We start from the raw sequence: 24940 nt of genomic DNA on the forward strand, positions 1-24940 counted from the left end.
TATTTTTGTATTTTTATTGTTTTAAAAAAAAATTATCTTCCCGCAACCGTAAACGATAGCTGAAACCAGCTTTTGAATTTATGAGATTTAGAACAGTTTGAAACGATTAGAAACTGTTTGAGTAATTGTTGCACAACGTCAATAGCCGATACCAACCGCAAAATATGCGTTTGCGCTGGTATCCCTTGGCTTACGAGAAAAGAAAGTACAATACGTGGAAGGATCGAAAAGAAGTGTTTCTCCACCCGGTTCCTTATCTTTATGCTTACGTAATTGCATACGTCACAAACCAGTGACGTCGTTACTGGAGTCTTTCCACTATTTAAACCCCACAAGTGACACTCCTTTCTTCTCCACTAAACTCCATATTTCTCTTCTTCTACTTTTCCATCTGCCTCGCACACATGGCTCCATCTACGAAGACGGTCAGTGGGGTTTCACGATCACCATATCATATACTTTTTCCCGCTTCTCGTACATAACGAGTTTTTTTGGGCGTCTCTTTAGGTTTTGATTCCTATTGCGCATGGTACGGAGCCTCTAGAAGCGGTGGCGATGATCACCACGTTAAGGCGAGGTGGCGCTGACGTGACGGTGGCTTCCGTCGAGACTCAGGTTGGCGTTGATGCTTGTCATGGTATCAAGATGGTCGCTGATACTCTCCTCTCTGATATTACCGATTCTATTTTTGACCTTATTGTGCTCCCCGTAAGTCTCTCTATAGATTATTGCCTCTCATGTTTGCTTGATAATTATTTTGCTAAATATAAAATATATATGATTGGTAAAAAGGGAGGGCTTCCCGGCGGAGAGACTCTTAAAAACTGTAAACCATTAGAGAATATGGTAAAGAAACAAGACACAGATGGACGGCTTAACGCAGCTATCTGTTGTGCTCCTGCGTTGGCTCTTGGTACTTGGGGTCTACTACAAGGCAAGAAAGTAAGTATCCAAGAATCTTATTTTCATGAGTTCTTGTCTTATATATGTCTTGATTTACATATGGTGTTTTCTTGTAGGCAACGGGTTACCCGGTTTTTATGGAGAAACTTGCGTCTACTTGTGCCACTGCTGTTGAGTCAAGAGTGCAGATAGATGGAAGAATAGTGACCAGTCGTGGACCGGGAACCACCATAGAATTCTCCATCACCCTTGTAGAGCAGTTGTATGGGAAAGAGAAAGCGGATGAAGTCTCTAGTATCTTGGTAATGATTTGTCTCAACAAAGATCTTAATGAGCAGTATAGTAATTATATATGCTATGGTGTTTGAATTTGTTTATGTCAGATATTCTCTTAGACTTACCTGCTCTCCTTTTGAAATCAGCTGGTTCGTCCTAACCCTGGTGAGGAGTACACTTTTACTGAGCTTAACAAAACAGAGTGGTTATTTGAAGATACGCCACAGGTATGTATATGTTCAGTTGCCTCTCCCCCTTGGTACTTTATTTTTCCCAGACAAGACTCAGTTTTAGATAATGTTTTCCCATTTCAGATTCTTGTGCCCATTGCAGAGGACTCAGAGGAGACTGAAGCTATAGCGCTTGTAGATATCCTGAGGCGGGCAAAAGCAAATGTCGTGATTGCTGCCATTGGTAATAGTTTGGAAGTTGTAGGATCATGCGAAGCTAAGCTAGTAGCAGATGTACTTCTTGATGAGGTTGCAGAGAAGTCATTTGATCTGATTGTGTTGCCTGTGAGTAGTGCTTAACTATCAAAACATGACAACTTATTAATAAGTCTGAAAGAACATTTTGGAATTATATATTACAATGACAAATAATCAAAACTACAGGGCGGTAATGGTGCTCAAAGATTCGCAAGCTGTGAGAAACTGGTGAATATGTTAAACAAACAGGCAGAAGCAAACAAACCATATGGAGGAATCTGTAAATCGCCTGTTTACGTCTTTGAGCATAATGGTTTACTCAAGGTGCATTAATCAATCAATCAGTACTTGAATTATAGGTTCTTGTTTATTTAGATCTTGAGTCACTATAGATATAAGAGGGACTTTTTTGTATAGGATAAGAAGGCAACTACTCACCCAAGGGTGAGCAACGAGCTTTCAGACCAGAGCCACATCGATCACAGAGTCGTGGTGGACGGAAATGTTATAACGAGCCGAGCTCCAGGGACTGCAATGGAGTTCTCACTTGCGATTGTGGAGAAGTTTTACGGGCGAGAGAAAGCACTTCAGCTTGCAAAGGCAACGCTTGTTTGATAAGGCTCAGCCTTTAAGAAGATATGTATCTCTCTGGTGAGCTGAGTTACTTTGTAATATGAGCTACTGGATGTGAGTGTAATTTATGTCTTATTACCCATAAAGAAACAAGAATCCTTTGCTGGGTTGTGGTAGATGGTCGATATGTGCTTTAAAACATCTGAAAGCTTAAGAGAGTTCCGCTGGTGGAAGGGACTTTTTCTGCAAAACATCAGTGTTAATATTTGGTTAACTTTTTTCAAGTAATTTTTATAGATGATAATCTGTACGCATAAGTGGAGTGAGTTTTTATACTAATATTTATTTTTAAAATGGTTTTAATATTTTGTAACACTACAATATTTATCGATTGAAACATAAAGAATAGAAATGTTGGTCTCTCAAATATATCATCATTATTGGAGAGTTAACATATTGCAATTCATTTTAATTATTTTTAAGACTTCATTTGCACAAAAATAAATTAAGTTTTTTGGCTTACACAAATCACCAAAAATTAGATAGGCAACATCGATTGTATAATGACGAAAGGGGATTCGGTTTTTTGCTCTCGGTTTATATACTATTAACTCTGCATAAGTGATTTCATTTTCCACCTCTATAAATTAAGTTTTTCGGCTTACACAAATCACCAAAAATTAAATAGGCAACATCGATTGTATAATGACGAAAGGGGATTAGGTTTTTTGCTCTCGGTTTATATACTATTAACTCTGCATAAGTGATTTCATTTTCTACCTCTATAAAATTGTGTCTTTGTTCTCGCTTCTGTTTCACTGATATGAGTTTTTTTTTAAATTTCTTCTATAACTTTTATGAATTATATAAGTATCAATTTAAAAAGATAGACATGTGTAAAAATTAGTTTCACTCCAAATACATATCTAAGAAATCAATTTTTTTTTAAAGAAAATCACTGGCAAACTCTATTCACAGGTTAGTATTCAAATATAATATATACAAACGATCAAATTTCTCATTATTCAAATAAACTCAAAAGGAGATGATTGAAATCTTGTCATGATATTTCATTAAAAGACTTTTAGGAATAAAAATCAAGACTAAAATTATTTAATCTGAATGAAATAATATGTATATTAAATCACTTCGAATTAAAGAAGTGTATTTTAAGATTGTCAGGATCAAATAACATATTTGAAACTACTTATTAAAATAATAATTTATAAAAAAAATTATTTATATTAGAGTAAGCACATAAATAAAAATCAATACCTTTTGTTTATTTATAATCATGTTTTTGGTAAATAAATCAAAATAATCATTTTATTTACTTTATATGGTATATAATTAAATTTAGTGATATTGACGTAGATATATATAGTATATTTTAATATAAATATTTATTGTTGACATTTTTTGCTCATATTATTTTATTAAAATTTGTATATTTGCTGTAACAAAAATTTAAACCGTTAATTACAAAATCTTTAACGTAAGATTTTTCAATACAAATTTCAAAATTAAAATATTAAGATCTCAATAATTTTTCACTGCAAATTTTGATATTAGCATATTTTTATATTTTTATATAGTATATAATTTAATTTAAATGATATTAATATATATATATATACAGTGGCGGAGCTAGCCAAAGTATTTACCGGGGTCATTGTTAGAATCAACATATATATTACATGGGTCAATAAGCCTATTTTACAATATTTTCTCAGTTTTCTCAGTAAAAGCACAAGTAAATTTTGTTTTTCTTTGATTTCACATGGGTCATATGACCCACCTCACAATGAACTGCCTCCGCCACTGTATATATATATATATATATATATATATATATATATATATATATATATATATGAATATCTATTAATGAGACTTTATATTCATACGATTTATGATCATTTATATCTTGCTTGAATAAAAAAAGTTAAACCATTGATCACATTTTTAATGTGGGACTTTAACATTTTTAGTAATTTATAGTCGTTTTAAAAAATTCAAAATATAACATATAAGAAAAATATAATTTTTTATTACATCATTAATGTGATTTTTTAAATTTCTTTTAATAATATAAAATTTTAAAAATGGAGAAGATACAATTTTTTTTTTATCAAATATGTATTATTCATAATTATTAATTGTTATATATATGTTAATCATATTAGGTAATTCCGTAGCTTTTATTTAAAGAAATAACTGAGAATATTTTTTTGTACACTACTAATCAATTTGATAGTTAGTGTAATAAAAAGTATAATATATATTTATATGGACTAACTTATTTTTCTAAGGATTCTAAGACTTATCCTAGTGATGACACGTGGCTACGGATACATGTTATAATACTCCAGGATTAATATATAGGGGATTTTTTTTTTGTCATCAAACTTATACTGACTCATACTGACTCTGTATTTTTTTGTCATCAACTTATAGAGACTCATACTGACTCTATAAACCAAACTGGGTGATTTACATCCATGTGAACGACAAAAGACGGTTGCTTCTTACCACTACGTGCTAGTCTATATGCCTTTGCATTTTGCGTCCTTGGTACATAAATAATCTCTGATCGGGTGAAACTCTCTTTGAGGATCATGACATCTTCCAAATAATTTGCAAAAGCTGGTCATTCTTCTGGTTCTGAAACCATCTTCACCAATTGAGAACAAACCGTTGCAAACGTAACCTTAAATTGATGTAAATTCCTCATACATTCCATTGCCCAAAGTAACGCTTCCATCTCCGTATGAAGGGGAGAAAGACTAGCCCTAACATTCCTCGCCCCCAACAATCCATCAAATCCTTCTAAGGTGCTGAACCAACCTTTTCCTGAAAAGGAATCACCCTCTTTCCATGAGCCATCAGAAAAACACCCTAAGGGGTGAACCTAAGTTTTGTTAGTAAAATAATCATATCAATATAAAATAAAGAAATTGAATCCACACAGCAAAAATCACATTAAGGTTTAAAGGATTTTTAACGTTAAAACTCTTCAAGTACGTTTATTTTGGGTAAAATACCTCAAACTAAGTATTTAATGAAACAACTTCTAAACTAATTTTATTCAATGAATTAAATCTTATGTTTACAGTGCCGGTCATAATTACCAATAATACCGATAAATCTTTAGTTTAAGGGTTTTTACATGAAATAAACATAGTTGAGAGGTTTTTCTATTAAAGATCTAAAAAGTTCAAAAAGTCAAAAATATAAAAATATAATAACATTAACTAAAAATTAGAAACTTAAAAATTTTCAAAATTAGCATTTTAAAAAATAATTAATGCAAATGGATGAGTTTGATTTGTTTTAAAATCAACATTATCAATGTATAAATTGAAAATGTAAAACATCATAAAATATAATAAATATGATCTAAAGATTTACTGGTAGTAATAGTTCTTTTGACCGGCACTAAAGATAAACTAATTATCTAAACAATTAGTAACTAACATTTTCAAAACTAGCAATTATAATTTTAATGTGAATCGAGTAAGGTTTAGTCAGACTAGCTAGGCTATATTGACATTAAAATATTAGTTACATGTTTTAGCTCCCACATATAATATGAATTTTAAAATAAATATATCTCATCTATGCAACATAATTTATTTGAAGTGCCAATTTTTAAAATGTTTGTTACAAATTTTTAAATAATTAGTTTATCATTACTGTCGGTCAAAAGAACCACTACAAGAAAATGAGTGTATTGTTACGAAATGTTTTGTCACAATAAAAAATATTTCGTCACAATATTGACATTGTGACGTATTTGTAACTGTTTGCAAACGGTTGCAATACAATCGTCACAAATTTTTTTTGGTATCAAAAACGTAACAATTTTGCAACGTATTGAGACCGTAACAAGTCCGACACAAGTCGTGACGATATATGTAAGTGACAAAACAGCCACAATTAGCAACTAATAATCATGTCACAAAACCGTCATTTTTCGCGACCATTACACCGTCTCATTTTCGTAACTCGGTGTGACGAAACATTGGTCTCCAATCGTCACAACTAAGGACTAATACGTAGTCATTAAGAAAGCTGTTTTTGCATCAGTTTGTAGTCTGAAAATTGGAATGGGAACCTTGCCATCAGTTGTTAAGTGTAGATCTTTCCTGTTACAATACTCTTCCAAATCAAGTCGTGATTTGATGCCATCCTTTGTTTTTCCTGGAACATTCAGTAGAGTATTGATGATATTATCGAAAAAATTCTTTTCTATATGCATCACATCAAGATTGTGTCGAAGTTTATGGTTCTTCCAGTAAGGTAACTCCCAAAAAATGCTTTGCTTGTGCCAGTTGTGAATGTCACCATAACCCTTTAAGCGCCCATGGTTTCCTCCGCAATCAACTGTTTTTGGCAAACCATTTACCTCGTTCCATATTTCCTCGCCTGTAAGCAACTCAGGTGGATCGTCAGTCACAACCCTCCCTCTTTTAAATTTTTTCCTATTGCGCCGATAGCTATGATCTGCTGGTAGAAAACGACGATGACAATCAAACCAACTTGTTTTTCTGCCATTCTTCAACTGAAATGCATCAGTCTGGTCCATACAATAAGGGCATGCCAATCGACCATGAGTTGTCCATCCAGAAAGCATAGCATAAGCAGGAAAGTCACTTATTGTCCACATAAGCACAGCTCGTAAGATAAAGTTCTCCTTAGTAGAAATATCATAGGCCTCAATCCCATTAACCCACAGATCCTTTAACTCTTCTATCAGTGGCTGAAGAAATATATCAAGACTTCTCTTAGGATGATTAGGACCAGGGACTAGAATGGTTAGAAACATAAATTCTTGTTTCATGCACATCTCAGGTGGCATATTATACGGAGTCAGAATAACAGGCCATAGCGAATAATTATGTCCAGACATACCAAATGGATTAAAACCATCCGTGCATAACCCAAGGTAAATATTTCTCGACTCAGATGCAAATTCAGGATATACCTCAAGAAAATGTTTCCATGCTTCTCCATCTGAAGGATGACACATTTCTCCACCATTCATTGTATGTTCTGCGTGCCATCTCATGTCTCTTGCAGTATTATTAGATTGATATAATCGCTTCAATCTATCTCCAACCGGCAAATAAAACATTTTGTTGTATGCAACCTTTTTCTGTCCAGACTTTTGAGTAGGTCGATATCTGTCTTTTTTGCAGAATAGACAGTTTTCTAGGTTTGCGGAATCCTTCCAAAATAGCATACAATTATCTTGGCAAACATCAATTTTCTGATAAGGTAAACCTAAAGACCGCATAAGCTTCTTTATATCATAGTAAGAATTCATTGAATTGTTACCTTGTGGCAAATACTCTTGCATCATCTGAGAAATCGAATCCATACAATTTTGAGGCAAATTATAATCTGTCTTCAAACTCATGAGTCGAGCTGCTAAAGAAAGTTGTGAAAGACCTTCTTTACATCCATCATAAATTGGATGTTTGGCAGCATCCAAAATATTGTAAAACCTTTTAGCCTCAGCATTAGGCTCTTGTTCCATATTCTGATCGAATGAAGTTTCCTGATTACCATCTGCATATGCATCTGATACCATTGACACGTAAGGATTTACTGTCTCGGTTTGAGAGTCAAAACCAGAAGCATCTTCACTAGCAATTATATTCTCAGGATTGTTTAGAATATTATAATTCTCTCCGTGAGAAATCCAAACCCAGTAGTTGCATGTAAAACCCCTATTATATAGATGACTCCACACAGATTTTTCTTCTAATAATCTTCCATTGTCACACTTATAACATGGACAAAAAAGCTTGCCATTCTCGAGAAATAGAGGTTGTTTCTTAGCAAATTCCATAAAACTCTCTAAACCTTGACAAAAAGTTTCTGAAACTTGATTAGTGGAGCCATCGATTCTTTCATACATCCACTTTCTTGCAATTTTAATATCATTATTCAGTGACATTATTTTCTACAGCAGAGAGCTTCTTTTTCCTTCTCCTCGACAGTAGATGGCTTGAGAATCAAATTGGACTCTTTTCTGTTTTTCTAAGTCTCGTACGTATGCTATGTATAAAGAGATTAGGATTCTAATTTATAATATAAAAAGGAAATAATAAAGTATATTCCATATTAGATAAGGACTTAGTCCTTATAAATAGGTATGCACTGAATAAAAAAAAAAGTAACATTGACATATGTTTGTAAAAGAATTTCTCTTAATTTTTAAATATAGTTATGCAACTATTTTTATAGACTCAAAGGTTTGTCACAAATGGTGAAAAAGTAAACATCAGATATTTGGTTTTAATTAACTACAAAATTATTACATCATTTATGTAAAAGTTTGCAACAATAGATATATCTTTCGTCGGTATTAGTTAATGACTAAAGGTGAGTCACATTTACGTACCAAATAGAGACGTATCTTTCCGTCACCGTTTCGTATCCAATTTGTGATGATACGTATAGTCATAATACCGTCACGACCGTTACGTTTATCACTATAGTAACAATTACGTCTGTAGTTGTGACTAAATATAGCAACGACTTACATCGTCATAATATAGTGACGAAACAACTACAGAATTAAGACGAAAAAATACAGTCACAACTACGTATTAAAAACGTCACTAAATTGTGACCGAGACAGTTCGTCTCAAGATGTAGTCACAATATATCCTTTTTTTTGTAGTGAACCACTTCTACTGGAAAATCTTTAGATAATTTTTATTATATTTTCTATTTTTTTTAAATTTCATTTAAACATAAATGTTAGATTTCAAAATAAATTATACTCATATATTTGCATAAACTCTCAAAATGCTAATTTTAAAATTTTAAGTTACTAGTTGTTAAATAATGTTTTTTTATTTTTACATATTTTTGAATTTTTTAGATCTTTAATGGAAAAACCCCTGAACTATGTTTATTTAATGTAAAAAACTCTAAACTAAAGATTTACTTGTAGTAGTGGTAATTATGACCGGCACTGTACACATAGTATTTAATTCATTAAATAAAGTTATTTTATAGGTTATTTCACTAAATACTTAGTTTATGAGTTTTTACTTAAAATAAACTTAATTGAGGGGTTTTAACGTTAAAACTCTAAGTTTAAAAATTATTCATTTATTTGTTGTTAAGCCATAAGAAAATGAGTAATGAAATTAAGAAAAAATGTAAATATGCATTAATAGGCATAAGAAAATTAGAAGTCATGAATCCAATATGCATTAATACCGATCATATCATCTTCCAGTTCCACGACGTCGTCTTGTCTGGATTAATTTCTTCCACGGCGTAGGACTCCCGATGGGTTGCCCATTGTATATAGGACGTATAGGATGGGCACTGGGCAGTGAAAATAAATTTCATTATAAAACCAAAATATATAAGTGACAGTACCTAGACCCATGCTAAAAGAACATATAGCAAGAGCTAGAAAAGCCGAGATCCACATAAAAAATGAAACAAGGCAGAGATCCGACAAACTTTAAGAGGTAGCTAGAAATTAAGAACTTAAAAGTACGCACACAGATTACGTAGGAAATACGAACCAGAAGACCACACATGCAGTCAGTCAAACGGACTAGAGATGGAGATAAGAGAATCCTATCAAAATAAGTTAGTGATGTCGAGAAATCCACCGATGCCGTGTGTTACAACCCTAACAGTTTACTCATTTAAGTTGTCGTTTTCTTAAGTTACATTAATTTATTATTAACGATTCTAATTGTTAAACTGTAAAATAACGTTTTTAACACATGACAGAAAATTTTTTTTTTTACACAAATCCACAAATTCTTTACCAATAAACGTCGTGCTAAACATAATGCATAGAATGCAAGTTTGTGTTTTGAGTTAAAGAAATAGAAATCAAAACTCATTAAGCAAACAAATGCAAAATTTAACTTTTTTATCTCTATTTTTTTTTTCTGAACAAACCATACTTCAATACTTAAAGGCTCAATGTTTAGGGAACATATAATGCTGATTTAGCAAGAGAATCAGCTTCACAATTCATGAGTCTAGGGATATGCTTAAAGGAAATAGAGACAAAGGATTGACAGAGGACAGAAATGTCGTGAAGAATGCTTTGAATGTCGATGTGCCTGTCCTTAGAAGACAAGGCGGAGATGAGTGTTTTCGAATCAGACCAGAAGGTGACCAAAGTAAGCCCCGACAGTGCTGCGTCCGCAAGAACAGCTTTAACCGCAAGAGCTTCTGCCATGAGAGCAGAGCCGACATGGCTACGGTTTGAACACATAGATCGTGGTGAACCTGAATATGGATCCTTGAAGATCCACCCGAAGCCTCCCATGTGAGTAGCCAAAATCCAAACTTTTCTTATCTCATGGTAAGTTTTTACCCATACATAAAAGCCAACTATAGAAATTTGTAAAGTTAATTGCGTATAATGAAGAATATGCTACTTTTTATAAGCTCTAGCCAAAACGAATCCTATTTGGGCTATTACCTTCCCTGTTATTATATGTTCTCTCATACAAATACCCGGCTTTGTAATATTTTTAAGGAGTCACAAACTTTTGATAAACTTCAATACTTTATATATATATATATATATATTATCGAAATATATGGAAATTTATTTATTATTTACATTAACGTATATATACATTTGTAATTCCTAAAAAACTGATATATTCAAACAAATAGTTTCATTATATGACATATATGATCATTTCACTGATTTACACATTTCTGTGTTTATTTTCTTTATGTGTTATTTTAACACTGGGCTGTATTGATGATAGGACGATCGAGAGTATATCCTTTAGTTAGTCAACAAAATTCGTAATACCTACTCTCATTATTTGGTTGGTAAAGTCATATTAAACAAAAGTTCCATTAAACAATCCCCCACTAGCATTATTACGCGAAGATTAAAGCTCAACCACTATGATAATCACTAATGGTCGATTGCAACCCTTAATTATAAATACTTACGAATCAGAACTAATATAGAATAAAAATCTAAAGGCACAGATATTAGGCAATGCTCTCGATGCTCTTTCATCGTTGAACAATATATATATAGAGACAAGCTTAGATAAAGTCGTGGCATATCACGCGCCTGAGTGAAATTCTCTCAAACTGAGATCCTCGTCCTTCTCCCTTCACCTTCGCCGATCTCGGCGGGGGCTCCAATCCGGTCCCATGGCAAAGAAGAAACCACCCAAGAATCGCTCCCCGAGGCGTAGCCCCACTGGCTCCGGCTCTACCTCGTCCCCTCCCCGCAGCTCTCCGTCTGCGTCAATCGCAGTTGACTCTCCTCCTGGTTCTCTTGACCTTCTTTTGGTCGAGGATTCCACGAGATCTGACCCTTCAGACGCTAAAACCGTTGTCTCCCCGACTGTCCAGGCCTCTGAAGCAAAAAGCCCCAAATCATCTGACCTAGCTACAGTGAATTTTTCTGTGCCTAGAGAGGAATCTCATGTATCAAAGGATTGTTCTCTCACCGCTTCTAAAGCAGCTGAGACAGCACCAACAACCCACCTATCTGCCTCTGTTTCTCAGGGCCAGAATGTTATCGCTTCTACCTCTACTCAGGGCCAGATCGTCGCAGTTTCTGCCTCTGCTCAGGGCCAGAACAATGAAACTCATGTCTCTACTCAGAGTCAGAATGTCGCAGCCTCCGCTATCCAGAGCCAGCACAATACTGCCCCTACCCAGGGCCAGATAGCGGCGGATATTTGGAAAGGTTTTGTCAAAGAAAGCTCAACAAATCTCCACCCTAAGGAAACTCCATTTACTCTTGAATCAGGGGAGTTGTGTGTGACTATCCCAAACGCCATTGTCGAGAAAAACAAGAAAGCATGGGAATGTTTTATTGTTGGACAATTCTATGAGGATTCACCCCCTAAAGGAGCAGTTCATGCCATTGTCAACGGTATTTGGAGTAGACAAAGGCGTGATATTTCTGTATCAAAGATGGAAGGGAATGCTTTCCTTTTCCGAGTCCCCTGCCCGAACGCAAGAAGAAGAATCCTGGCACAGAGCTTCTGGCAAATAGACGGACAAACGATGTTCGTTGCAAAGTGGTCCCCCGGCATTCAGCAGAATAAACCGGAGCTTGAAATGGTTCCTGTCTGGCTTGAGCTCACGGGTGTTCCACTACAATTTTTCAACCGGGACGCTCTCAAGGAAATTGCTGGTCTAGTGGGTCATCCTGTTCGCCTCCACCCTTCCACAGAGAACCTGACAGACATTGAAGTAGCGAAGGTTTACACTATTATCGATCCAAGGAAACCCATCCCAGAGTATGTGAATGCGAGATTCGAGAGTGGAGACATATCCCGTATCTCAGTATCAAGTCCGTGGCTGCCATCACTCTGCTCATATTGCAAGAAGGTCGGACACACGATCTCCAGGTGTAAGTCTGCTCCGAGAACCTGCACGTTATGCAACTCGGCTAAGCACACAACAGCAAACTGCCCACGGAAAAACAACGAGGCAGCCAAAGGAAAAATGATCTTAAAGCGACCTCACCCCCCTTCTCGAAACTTGGTTTACAAACCTATTGTGAACCAAAACAACGATACTCGGCCTAAAGCAAAGGACATCTCAGTGAAGAAGAACCTCCCTCTCTCAAACAACCAGCCTCAAGCTGTGGAAAAGGGAGAATGTTCCAAGTCCTCCATCAACAATGCTTTACGTGCTAACCCTTTCTCTGCCTCGGGCGAGGATTTAGAGGAAGGAGAAATCTGTGTTGATCTCACTGGATTTGGAGGATCACACCACTCTCACACCTCTTCATCAAGTGAGGACTCGCTGCCGGACTCTCTAACTGGATCTGGGGATGAAGACGAAGATAAATCTGATGACGGTCATGACAAATATATTGAGGTGATCTCTAAAAGGTTTAAAAAGCATTCAAAGTATAAGGAAAAGGCCAGGGCTAGAGGCCCTCCAACCCTCTAAATTTTTACCTCTTTTATGGATCTTTTTTGTTGGAATATAAGAGGATTTAATGATAATGTAAAGCGGCGTGGTTTTAGGAAATGGATGAAGAAATATAACCCTATTTTCGGAGGTCTCATAGAGACGCATGTACAGCCGGTTAATGCTGCGACTATAGTATCTCGCACGCTTCCGGGATGGTTTTGTGAAAACAATTATGAGCTTTCAGACATGGGAAGAATCTGGATCATCTGGCACCCTTCTGTCACAGTTACAATTCTTTCCAAATCACTGCAACTTGTCAACTGCAAAGTTAAGCTCCCCCACAATCAAATGGAGCTGATCGTCTCGATTGCTTATGGTACAAATGACCAGGTGGAAAGACGCGCCCTCTGGTCTGAAATAGAAACATCTTCATGTCACCCTCAAATATCAGGAAGACCCTGGCTTGTAATGGGTGATTTCAATGAAATCATATCACCCTCCGAGCACTCCAAGTATGATCAATACACAAGCAAACGGGGCATGAGGGATTTCAGTGATTGCCTTCATCGCAGCGGCCTCTCTGACATTCCCTCCTGTGGGAACGCTTTCACTTGGACTAATCGACATATCTCCAAGAAGCTTGACAGGATTCTTGGCAATGATTCATGGCTGCAGACCTTCCCACAAAGCATTGGAGTGTTTGGGGAGCCTGGTATCTCAGATCACAGCCCCTGCTGTGTATTCTTGGATCAAAATAAGCCAAAACAGAAGAGACCCTTCAAGTATTTTGCCCACCTGGCCCAGCACCCGGATTTCTCTCCTCTAATCAAAGAGTGCTGGAATGCTTTCTCTTTCAGTGGATCTCACCAGCTCCGAGTCTCAAAAAAGTTGAAGGAGTTAAAACCTGTGATTAGGAACTTCAGCAAAGAAAATTATTCTGATTTAGAGAAGCGAGTTTCTGAGGCTTTTGAGGCTCTAATCTGCTGCCAACGTTTAACTCTGGCTAGCCCTTCACCGATAAATGCAGAAGCTGAGAAAGCTGCTCACCAAAAATGGTCTACTCTTGCAAAAGCAGAAGACTCGTTTCTCAGACAGCGTTCTCGGATACAGTGGACGACTCTAGGTGATGCCAATACGGTTTTCTACCATAGAGTTATAAAGGCAAGAAGAGACCAGAACCAGATTGTTTTCTTTATGGATGATAATGATATTATCATTGACGACCTCGATGCCATAAAAGCCCATGCTGTAAGCTACTACCAGGACATGCTCGGAGGTATTTCGGTCCCGACAATCTCGTCCCCGCAAGATATTGCAGCATTGGTACCAATCAAATGTGACTCGACTTCAATTTCTCTCCTTGAGGCGCCTTTCAGTGCTCAGGAGATCAAGCTGGCGTTCATGTCTCTCCCTAAAAATAAGGCACCAGGGCCTGATGGTTATCCAGGGGAGTTTTTTACTGCACATTGGGACATTGTTGGGGCAGATATGATCAAGGCAGTAGGCGAGTTCCTTCAGACAGGGCAATTACTGCAGCAATGGAACTCCACTATTCTCACTTTAGTCCCGAAGAAAACGAATGCCTGCAAGATCTCTGACTTCCGGCCGATCTCTTGTTGCAATTCAGTCTATAAAGTGGCGTCAAAGCTTCTTGCAAACCGCCTAAAGCAGGTCCTCCCAAGGCTCATCTCTAATGCCCAGTCTGCCTTCATACCAGGTCGTTTGCTTGTAGAAAATGTCCTGCTCGCCACTGAGCTTGTGAAGGGTTATAACTGGAAGGCAATCTCAAAGCGTTGCATGCTTAAAGTAGATCTTCGAAAGGCTTTTGATACGCTTAACTGGAGCTTCATCCTCAACACTCTCGAGGCAATGGATTTCCCTCCTATGTTCAGGAAACTAATAGAGCAGTGTATCACGACAACACGTTTCTCGGTTGCAATAAACGGTGAACTCTGTGGTTATTTCAAGGGAACTAAAGGACTAAGACAAGGTGACCCCCTCTCACCATATCTTTTTGTCTTAGCTCTTGAAGTTTTTTCTCAGAAGCTACGCGGGAAGTTCAGTGATGGATCTATTGGGTATCATCCAAAAGCCTCCTCACCGTGTGTCACACATCTAGCGTTCGCAGATGATATTATGGTATTTTTTGATGGAGAGAAACCGTCTCTGGAAGCAATTGCAAGGACTTTCGATTCTTTTGCAAACTGGTCTGGACTAACAATGAACAGAGCGAAGACGGAACTATACACGGCAGGTCTGAACCATAATGAATCTAACGACTTGGCAAGTCTAGGATTCACACTTGGTTCATTACCTATAAGGTATTTGGGGCTGCCACTGATGCACAGGAAGCTCCGGATTACCGACTATAGACCACTGCTTGATAAGCTTAAGGGCTGTTTCACTGCATGGTCCACTAAGGCTCTATCTTTTGCAGGAAGGAAACAACTACTGTCCTCTGTCATCTATGGTACCATCAACTTTTGGACATCTGCTTTCTTATTACCAAAAGGGTGTTTGAAGCAAATCCAGTCCCTATGCTCAACGTTTCTGTGGAGTGGTAAGATCACAGGAAACGCTAACGTCAAAATTTCATGGACTACAGTCTGCCTACCAAAACGTGAAGGGGGATTAGGCCTTCGTGATTTCGGCTTGTGGAACAAAACACTTTGTCTGAAGTTGATTTGGAGGCTGTTCGATAGTACTGACTCGCTCTGGGCTGATTGGATAAAAGAAAACAGAATGTCGGGTCGGAACTTTTGGGAGATTGATGAGAAAAAGGCGACATCATGGACATGGTGCAGTCTATTAAAACTGAGACCTCTTGCAGCTCTGTTCCTGCGGGCTGAACTGGGTAACGGTGCAACTATCAGTTTCTGGTGGGATCATTGGACTCCTCTAGGGCCTTTGATTAAGCGTTTTGGTCTCAGGGGTCCTCTTGAGCTTTCTATTCCAATAAATGCAGTTGTCTCAGATGTTTATGTAGATGAAGGTTGGCGCCTTAGGGGAGCGCGCTCTCCTGCTGCTGAGGAGCTCCAGATTCATCTTACCACTATCAACCTGCCCCAACCATCCCAAGATTCAACCAATGAAGACTCTTACTACTGGGAGATTGCAGGGTCCAAGACCAAAGGTTTCTCAACAAAGGAGACTTGGGAGGTACTCCGTCCACGCGAGCAGGTAAAAGATTGGGCCGCATCCATCTGGTTTAAAGGTGCTGTACCACGACAAGCTTTCACTCACTGGGTTGCTCAGTACGATCGTCTCCCTACAAGGGAAAGATTGGTAAGTTGGGGCTTACAAGTTCCTCTTTGCTGCTGTCTATGTAACTCGATGGTTGAAAACAGAGACCATGTTTTCCTGAGATGCAATTGGTCAGAGCAACTCTGGAATATGATCCTGCGAAGGTTGGGCCTAAGACAACTAGCTTTCCACACATGGACGGCGTTCTCGGAGTGGCTTAAGCTAAGAAGCTCGCATTGCTCTAGGCTCCTTAAACGTCTGGTCTCCCAAGCAACAATCTACAATATCTGGATTGCAAGGAACAGAAGACTTCATGACAACAACAACTCAAATCCAGCCCAAGTGTTCAAGATCATCGACCGCCAAGTCCGAGACATCATTCTGGGACATCGGCACCAACGGAAATTCAGCGGCCTAATGCAAGATTGGCTCGCTTTTGAGTAACAACACCAGCTACTTCCATTCATGTGGAAGCTCTTTTGACTAGACCGAGCCTTGTTTTTATTATTTTTGCCAAGGCAAATTCTAGAATGTTTAAAAACTATTGTATCTTTACAATCCTGCTTCATTAATATGAAAATTCACATTTTGGCAAAAAAAAAAAAAAAACAATATATATATACAAACTTATGATTTTGTACAAATCAAAATGTAAAGTATCTAAAGTTCAGAAAAGCAAACACATACAAATATTATAGTTTAATACTCCGAAACAAAAATAAAATGATAAATATTATAATTTGAGTACATTGTTTATTCATTGAAATCCGATAGTCCCTTCGTCCCTTTTTTACCTTCCAGGCCTCATGTTTCCAATAAGAACAAGCTTTGTTATTTATTTTAACAAGGTTTAGAATACAAAGACCACAAAACTGTACCTCAAATCACTTATATCCATCTCTATATTTATTATTTATATAGAATATAGAAATGGCTCACAGAGTCAGTATGGTGGTCGTGCATGAACCCAATTATACGGTTCGTGCCCTAGCTGACCAGCTCCATTTGGAATCAGATGCGGCGGTAAATTATATCCCGGTCCAGCCATCCCCGACGGATCAGGCAGGCTACTCCCGATTCCGGGCGGCGAGTCTCCGCCTCCATGTATCTGTCTTGAGCCGCCACCACCACCGTCTTCCTCATCTTCAATAGGCAACCTCTCATAAGTAGCGTTAGAGAAAGTGGCAGCAATAACCATCACTGACCCTATGGCCACAAGAGGGCCCACAACACTACCTCCAAGAACCTGCCCTTGGACCCCGGCTAAGTAAACCGTTAAACCAGTTGATCCGGGTGGGGCAGGTCCAGGAAGAAAAGCACCGGTTAAAGATAAGATCTCGAACCTTCCCTGGAGTGAGACGACCCCTCCTGGTGCGGCAGCTTGACGGAGGGTGACGTTAGCTACTGAGCCTGTTCCGCTTATAACGCAAACGCCGCGTTGCCTGCGCAGGGCCGGCTCAAGAAAATTATGGGCCCCTGGGCAAAATAATTTTTCAAAAAAAAATTTACATATACTCTATGGATAACATAAAAATTTTGGGCCCCTTTTAAAATTTTTTTTTTGAAAATCAAGTCCCATATTAACACTAATTATGCAAAAAAAAAAATTGGGCCCTGGGCCCACGCCCCCCTTGCCCCTATGCCTCAGCCGGCCCTGTGCCTGCGTCTTGAGAAGTGAGCGATTGTGTCGGCGACGTCGCTGCCGTCGGAGATCTCCATGACATGGCTATGGAGTGCGTTCGGGCTATCTCTTGTCACAAAGACTGGAGCTTTGGGTTTGTTTTTGGATCCTGGTGGTCTGCCTCTTGGTCTACGGTTGACCACTTCGACCGCTCCTTCTCTAGGGTCGTCTTCGTCATCTTGGTCGTTTTCTTGGCTCGGATTCATAGCTATACCAAGATCTCCTTTTGTAAGAAGACTTTGGTGGTGAAGGCTGGAGGAGGTTGAGTGGTCCACCATGCCGGCTAAACCACTTTGGTTCGTCCACCAAGGATTTGACATAATCCCCGAAAATTTTGGAAATTAACTAAAGGAAAGGTCAAAGAATTGACACCCCGATGGTTTTTCTTGAAGGCTTGGATTTTAGGGTTACAAATTCAGAAGGTTAGAGGGTGTTTGTAGCTATTTCTTGGATTTTTTTTTCTCTAACTTCATGTGGACTAAGGAATTGTTGAATAGTATGGTAGAAGAATTAGATGCAATTATGGAATGGAACTGGAATCAAAGCAAAAAAAGAAAAAAAAAAAAGAAGAAGCTATTTGAAACTTTGTTTTTTTTTTTCCAAGAATCAATCTCTTCCCAGAAAGAAGAGGCACAGAGAGAAAGTGGGCAATAATTAATTTTCTACAAGTTAGACGATCAAGTATTATTATTTATATAGAATCCAAGAACGCAATACGACTATATGTACAATTTCTTTTATATCTGTACGCTGGACCCATTTATGAGTCTATTTTAAAACCAACAGTGGAATTGAATACCGATTATGCCAAAGTCCTAGGCTCCAAAAAGACAGCATTTACCAGAACTTTCAGATAAAAAAAATATCATACACTCCTATTACTGAGACTGTCTAAACAAGTCTTGGGTTTCCTCCCATTTCTAGTCAAATGGTAAAATATTAAGGAAAGGTTACTTATGTTTAAAATTCCCGTGGGGAAATAATTCCAGAAAGCATATTGATTATCTGATACAGCTTCGTGAAGCCCAAGTTACACCCTTAAACGACTGAATTAACATAGCAAGAAACGCGGTGTTTGCGTTAGCGTTTTACGTACATAAATGTTAAAATTTAAGGATAAATTCAGTACAGAATGTAATACCAAATTTTACACTTAATTCAAACGAAAGTGTGATTAAACGATTGAGATTGGAAATTACTGTTGACAAAAAACATTGGAAATTACCCAATTAGGGTTAAGTGGGGTATAGTGCGCGTGAGCATTGAGAAGGTGGGGATCACGTCATTTTCCCTTGCACCCACGGCTCTCTACTCTCGCCAAGTCGCACCCTATTTCTATAATAAGATATTCACATATTTTGCTAAATTAATGCCATATGACGGACATGATTACGTTTGAATAATCAGATCCGATTAACTGACGTCTAATCATGATAAGTCTGGCCTTGTTAGACGTAATATAATCTAATCGAAGAACTAGCTTAACTAGCTAACGGTTCACACTGAATCGGTAGAAGAACTAGCCTAACAAATAGAATTGAATTAGAGATAAATCATTATATCTAATAGAATTAGAGATTATAGACGTAATTATTATCCAATATTTAAAGAAAGCTAACAGTGTTGTGAATAATTGGGAAAATCGTGTGTTATTACTTGAATCAAAGTGTTCCCTTAAAAAGGATTACAAGTTAAGGATAAAAGAAAAGAGTACAAATCCTAAGCTAAAGGAAATAGGAAATATCCTTAAAGATAAACATGAAAGAGAAAAAGGAAACTTTTAATCCCTAAAGTCGGTCCATGCTTTGGCCGCCTCTCTCTCCTATCCGGATGTGGTCTTGGACTTGGGCCTGGACACATCCTACATGGTCGGTTACTCCTTGGTATGGTTACTAACAATCCACAGTATTCATAACACTCCCCCTTGGATGCTATAACCATATGGACTTGTATCATGCATGATGTTGCCTCGTTAAAACCTCTATAGGAAAACCAAAAACCCAAGGTGGGAAAAAATGGAAACCATAGACAGGAAAAAGAGTACAACGCATGACACTCCCCCTGATGAAGGCATCACTGAAGATCCTTCAGCCGGCGCATCCCTATCTGATGAACCAGCTTCCTGAACGTTGAGGTTGGCAGAGACTTGGTGAAGAGGTCGGCTGAGTTGTCACTGGATCGAACTTGAACTACTTGAATCTCCTTTGCCTTCTGCAAGTCGTGGGTGAAAAAGAACTTGGGCAGGATGTGCTTTGTCCTGTCTCCCTTGATGTATCCTTCCTTGAGCTGAGCAATGCACGCTGCATTGTCCTCGTAGATGATCGTTGGCTCTTCATTTTCTTGTCCCACGGCCAGACCACTCTCTCTTAAGACATGGCCGGTCATGTTCCTCAACCAAACAAGCTCACGGCTTGCCTCATACATGGCTATGATCTCGGCGTGATTAGATGATGTGGCCACTAAGGTTTGCTTTGTTGAACGCCAGCATATTGCGGCTCCACTGTGTATAAACACATAACCTGATTGAGATCTAGCCTGGTGTGGGTCAGATAAGTACCCAGCATCTGCATATCCAACGAAACTCTCTCATGGCTGGTTGGTGTAGAACAAACCGAGATCTTTTGTTCCTTGCAGATATCTGAACAGATGTTTCACTCCGTTCCAGTGCCTTAAGGTCGGACATGAGCCAAATCTAGATAGTAAGCTCACGGCAAAGCTGATGTCCGGTCTAGTATGACTAGCCAAGTACATTAAGGCCCCAATGGCACTTAGGTAAGGCACCTCCGGTCCGAGTGCTTCCTCGTCCGGTTTCTTAGGTCCGTATGGATCCTTCTCAAGGTCTAAGGATCTCACGACCATAGGACTCGCCAAGGGGTGAGCCTGGTCCATATTGAATTGCTTGAGTATCTTTTCTGTATAAGTTTCTTGGTGCACAAGGATTCCTTTCTCCATATACTCAAACTGTAATCCCAAACAAAACTTAGTTTTCCCTAAGTCTTTCATCTCGAACTCTTTCTTTAAACATTCAACAGTTTGGGAAATCTCTCCAGGGGTTCCTATTATATTCAGGTCGTCCACATAAACTGACATTATCACAAAGCCCTTGCTGTCGAATTTCTTTATGAATATACATGGACTTATTGGATCATTCTTATAACCCTCTTTCACTAGGTACTCGGATAACCTGTTGTACCACATTCGACCTGATTGCTTTAAGCCATATAAGGCTTTATTCAACTTAATGCAATGTTGTTCTCGAGAACCTTTCTTATCTTTGAGCTCAATACCCTCTGGAACTCTCATATGAATTTCATTATCCAGCGGTCCGTATAAGTATGCAGTTACTACATCCATTAGGCGTAAATCTATGTTCTCTTTCACGGCCAGACTGATTAGATATCTTAATGTAGTTGCATCTACCACAGGGGAGTAAGTCTCCTCATAATCTATTCCTGGTCTTTGTGAGAATCCTTGTGCTACAAGCCATGCTTTGTATCTCACTACTTCTCCTCTCTCGTTTCTCTTCCTTACAAAGACCTATTTGTATCCCACTGGTTTGACATCACTTGGTGTCAGAATTATAGGGCCAAAAACGCCTCTCTTTCTCAATGATTCTAACTCCACGTTTATAGCTTCTTTCCATTTGATCCAATCTGATCTTAGCATGCATTCTTGTATGGACGTGGGTTCTAGATCCTCATCTTTATCCATGATCTCAAGTGCTACCTTGTATGCAAATAAATCATCAACGTTGATATCTTTTCTGTTCCATTGTTTTCCAGACATTACATGGTCTATAGAGATCTCTTGGTTGTCCGGCTCTTGTGTCCCGTGAAGCCCAGCGTCCCGACCTCACTATGAGGAACAGCCGGATCATTGGGTGTGGCCGGTACGCTTGGCTCGGCCGTCCTGGTCGGCTCGACCGGTCCTTCTATGTCCTAGACGGTTTCCTTGATGCTCTCGGATCCATCACCTCTCTTGGACTTCCGAGGCTGTTTGTCTTTGGAACCAATTGGTCTACCACGTTTTAAACGTTGCTTAGACTCTGTAGCCACTTGACATTGTCCCTTCTGGACGTCTAATCTTATAGGTGCGATATAAGCCGGGATGTGTGATATTGTTACTCTATTTGGGTCAGCAAATGTATCTGGCAGTTGGTTAGCTAGCTCTTGAAGATGTATAATCTTTTGGACTTCTATATCACAATCTTTAGTCCGAGGATCTTGCCAAGATGTTGATGGTCTAAACCATTCCAAGTCTTTAATGATCAACCGGCTGTTATCTCCCCCTAAGGACGGATATGTGGACTCATCAAACTGTGAGTCTTCGTATCTGGCCTTAAACAAATCACCGGTTGTTGGCTCAAGATACTTTTTAATACTTGGGGAATCATATCCTACGTATATTCCCATCCTCCTTTGTGGTCCAATTTTAGTTCTCTGTGGTGGAGCAATTGGAATGTAGACGGCACATCCGAATGTCTTGATGTGGGACACGTCTGGCTCATGACCCGTAAGTAGTTGGGATGGTGAATATCTATGCTCACTAGATGGCCTGATGCGAATCAGTTCCGCTGCATGTAAAACCGCATGTCCCCATGCTGATACCGAAAGTTGAGACTTCATTAGCAATGGCCGGGCTATCAGATGGATACGTTTAATGAAGGATTCGGCCAAGCCGTTCTGTGTATGGACATGTGCCACGGAGTATTCTACTCTTACCCCCATGGACATACAGTATTCATTAAACGCTTGGGACGTGAACTCACCAGCATTGTCTAGACGTATAGTCTTAAGAGGGAAGTCTGGAAAGTGTGCTCTCAGCCTTATCATCTGAGCAAGCAGCCGTGCAAAGGCTAGGTTCCGTGTGGATAGTAAACACACATGCGACCATCTGGTCGATGCATCAATGAGGACCATAAAGTATCTAAACGTCCCACAAGGTGGGTGTATTGGTCCACATATGTCTCCTTGAATCTTTTCCAGAAAGTTTAAGGTTTCTTTATTAACCTTGGCTGGTGATGGCCTAGTTATGAGTTTCCCTTGTGCACATGCTGCACATGTGAGATTTTGTGGGATCACTCCTTTAAACGTGTGCCCTCGATCATACTGATCCTTGCATAGTATAGACCAGTAGACATTGCAGGTATAGTCTCTAGGATCTTCTTATTACCTTTGGTGATCGATATTATATTAAGGAACTCCTTGTTTCCTTCTTCCCATGTTTCAAGATGGAAACCATTCAATCTCATATCTTTGAAACTCAATAAGCTTCTTCTAAAGCTTGGGGAATACAAGGCGGTTTTGATCTCTAGGTGAGTGCCCTTAGGCATCAACACATAGGCTTGGTCGTGACCTTCAATCAGGCTAGCCTCACCCGCAATGGTATGTACCTTTGCACTTTGCATTATGAGATTCATGAAGTACCTTTTGTGTCTAAGTATTGTGTGACTTGTGCCACTATCCACCACAAGTATACTCATCTCATCATTCATTCTATAAATAAAATTTCTAAACTTAGAGACTTCATAAGATCTTTATAACTTTCTTTATTATAAATATCATAACACAAAATAAAAAAAAAACACCAAATCAAAGACATAAAGCAATAAGACAAGTGATTCGAAAAACTAGTCCTTTAGACAATCAGAAGTCTCAAAGTCTATTAGATCATCTTGGTCGGATTCTTTGTCAGCATCATATCCATGTCCTTTGTCATCATGACCGGTTTCTTGGATCATGTTTACCTCCGGATTCTTGTTCTTGAGGCTCTCTTGGTAGAGGTCGCACAAGTGTTTCGGAGTTCTACAATTCTTGGCCCAATGGTTGTCCATCCCGCATCTGTGGCATACTGACTTGGACGTGTAAGATGGTTTGGATATGCCACCTCGTCCGCGGCTGTAACTGCCTCGACCCCGGCCGTAATTGGAACCACGACCACGGTTATTGTGGTTTCGTTTTCGGCCGGTCGAGTAGCTGTCTCGGCCGTTCGGGTTGTCACGCCCACGCCTCTTGTATCCACCACGGCCATTGCCGTGTGGTCTCCTGTTGTCTTGGGCGTAGTAGGTCTCTTTGGGATCTTTCTTTTCAACCTCATGGGCTTCGAGTAATGGTGCTGCCCCGACCGGTCTGGCTCCACTATTCTTCATTAGGAGTTCATTGTTTGCCTCGGCCAAAAGTAGACACGAGATCAGATCAGTATATGTGGCAAAACCTTTTGTTCTATATTGCTCTTGCAACACTGAATTCGACTGATTGAAAGTCGTGTAGGTCTTTTCAAGCATCATCATATCAGATACTTCTTCACCACAAAGCCTTAGTATTGAAACTATCTTGAACAAGGCTGAATTGTACTCATCCACTGACTTGAAGTCTAAGAATCTTAGATGCATCCAGTCGTGCCTAGCCTTTGGAAGTAACACCATCTTTTGGTGATCATATCTATGCTTTAAAGCATTCCAAAGGTCTAGTGGATTTTCAATTGTCATGTACTGATCTTTCAGACCTTCAATGAGATGATGGCGCATAAAGCTTATGGCCCTGTATCTATTCTTTTCATTCTCATTGTTGTCCTCGGTGATAGTATCACCAAGTCCCTTAGACTTTAGACTGATCCTTGTATCTAGCGCCCATTGCAAGTAATTGTCTCCGGAGAGATTAAGGGCTGCATAGTCTCTGTTTGCTATTTTCGACATCTGAATCACATTATCATTTAAGGTTTTAGGTTCACAATGTGATCATGTGGCCGCAGGATAATAAGCAAGCTCGGCCAGAACATGTCTTACGCATTTATGATATTCAAAACAATACTAATCGACCATGGTGCTATCAATCATAAGCCACACGGCCATATAGGTTTACTAATGCAAGCAACCTAAGTTCATGTCGATCTTGTTATAATCAGTTATGAATGCACTACCATGTTCGGA

General features: G+C 38.7%; 4 protein-coding genes across 4 annotated transcripts; 1 reads left to right on the forward strand and 3 right to left on the reverse strand.

The window, feature by feature from the left end:
• The first annotated feature begins 253 nt into the window (after positions 1-253).
• LOC103863516 (protein DJ-1 homolog A) lies at positions 254-2583 on the forward strand. The gene is made up of 8 exons (XM_009141258.3): positions 254-425; positions 508-708; positions 793-942; positions 1020-1205; positions 1326-1406; positions 1494-1694; positions 1794-1931; positions 2025-2583. The coding sequence occupies exons 1-8, from the start codon at positions 405-407 to the stop codon at positions 2220-2222; spliced, it is 1176 nt and encodes a 391-aa protein (XP_009139506.1). The 5' UTR covers positions 254-404; the 3' UTR covers positions 2223-2583.
• A 3648-nt stretch (positions 2584-6231) lies between these two features.
• LOC103863537 lies at positions 6232-7776 on the reverse strand. The gene has a single exon (XM_009141277.2). It carries the CDS (start codon positions 7774-7776, stop codon positions 6232-6234), a length of 1545 nt encoding a protein of 514 aa, XP_009139525.2.
• Positions 7777-17060: 9284 nt separating this feature from the next.
• LOC103863517 (AT-hook motif nuclear-localized protein 20) lies at positions 17061-18703 on the reverse strand. The gene is made up of 2 exons (XM_009141259.3): positions 17992-18703; positions 17061-17773 (listed from the first exon to the last, which is right to left on the reverse strand). Exons 1-2 carry the CDS (start codon positions 18330-18332, stop codon positions 17275-17277), a joined length of 840 nt encoding a protein of 279 aa, XP_009139507.1. The 5' UTR covers positions 18333-18703; the 3' UTR covers positions 17061-17274.
• A 4938-nt stretch (positions 18704-23641) lies between these two features.
• LOC103862663 lies at positions 23642-24706 on the reverse strand. The gene has a single exon (XM_033289297.1). It carries the CDS (start codon positions 24704-24706, stop codon positions 23642-23644), a length of 1065 nt encoding a protein of 354 aa, XP_033145188.1.
• Positions 24707-24940: the final 234 nt, after the last annotated feature.

The sequence above is a fragment of the Brassica rapa genome, chromosome A04, assembly GCF_000309985.2.
Source record: "Brassica rapa cultivar Chiifu-401-42 chromosome A04, CAAS_Brap_v3.01, whole genome shotgun sequence".
Classification (NCBI taxonomy): domain Eukaryota; kingdom Viridiplantae; phylum Streptophyta; class Magnoliopsida; order Brassicales; family Brassicaceae; genus Brassica; species Brassica rapa.

Coding starts and splice junctions, on each gene's coding strand:
- LOC103863517 (XM_009141259.3), bottom strand. CDS start 18,332: ATGTCAAATCCTTGGTGGACGAACCAAAGTGGTTTAGCCGGCATGGTG. Junction 17,774..17,991: donor GCTCACTTCTCAAGACGCAG/GCACAGGGCCGG, acceptor GGCCCTGCGCAG/GCAACGCGGCGTTTGCGTTA.
- LOC103863537 (XM_009141277.2), bottom strand. CDS start 7,776: ATGGTATCAGATGCATATGCAGATGGTAATCAGGAAACTTCATTCGAT.
- LOC103863516 (XM_009141258.3), top strand. CDS start 405: ATGGCTCCATCTACGAAGACG. Junction 1,407..1,493: donor TATTTGAAGATACGCCACAG/GTATGTATATGT, acceptor TTCCCATTTCAG/ATTCTTGTGCCCATTGCAGA. Junction 1,932..2,024: donor AGCATAATGGTTTACTCAAG/GTGCATTAATCA, acceptor TTTTTTGTATAG/GATAAGAAGGCAACTACTCA.
- LOC103862663 (XM_033289297.1), bottom strand. CDS start 24,706: ATGTCGAAAATAGCAAACAGAGACTATGCAGCCCTTAATCTCTCCGGA.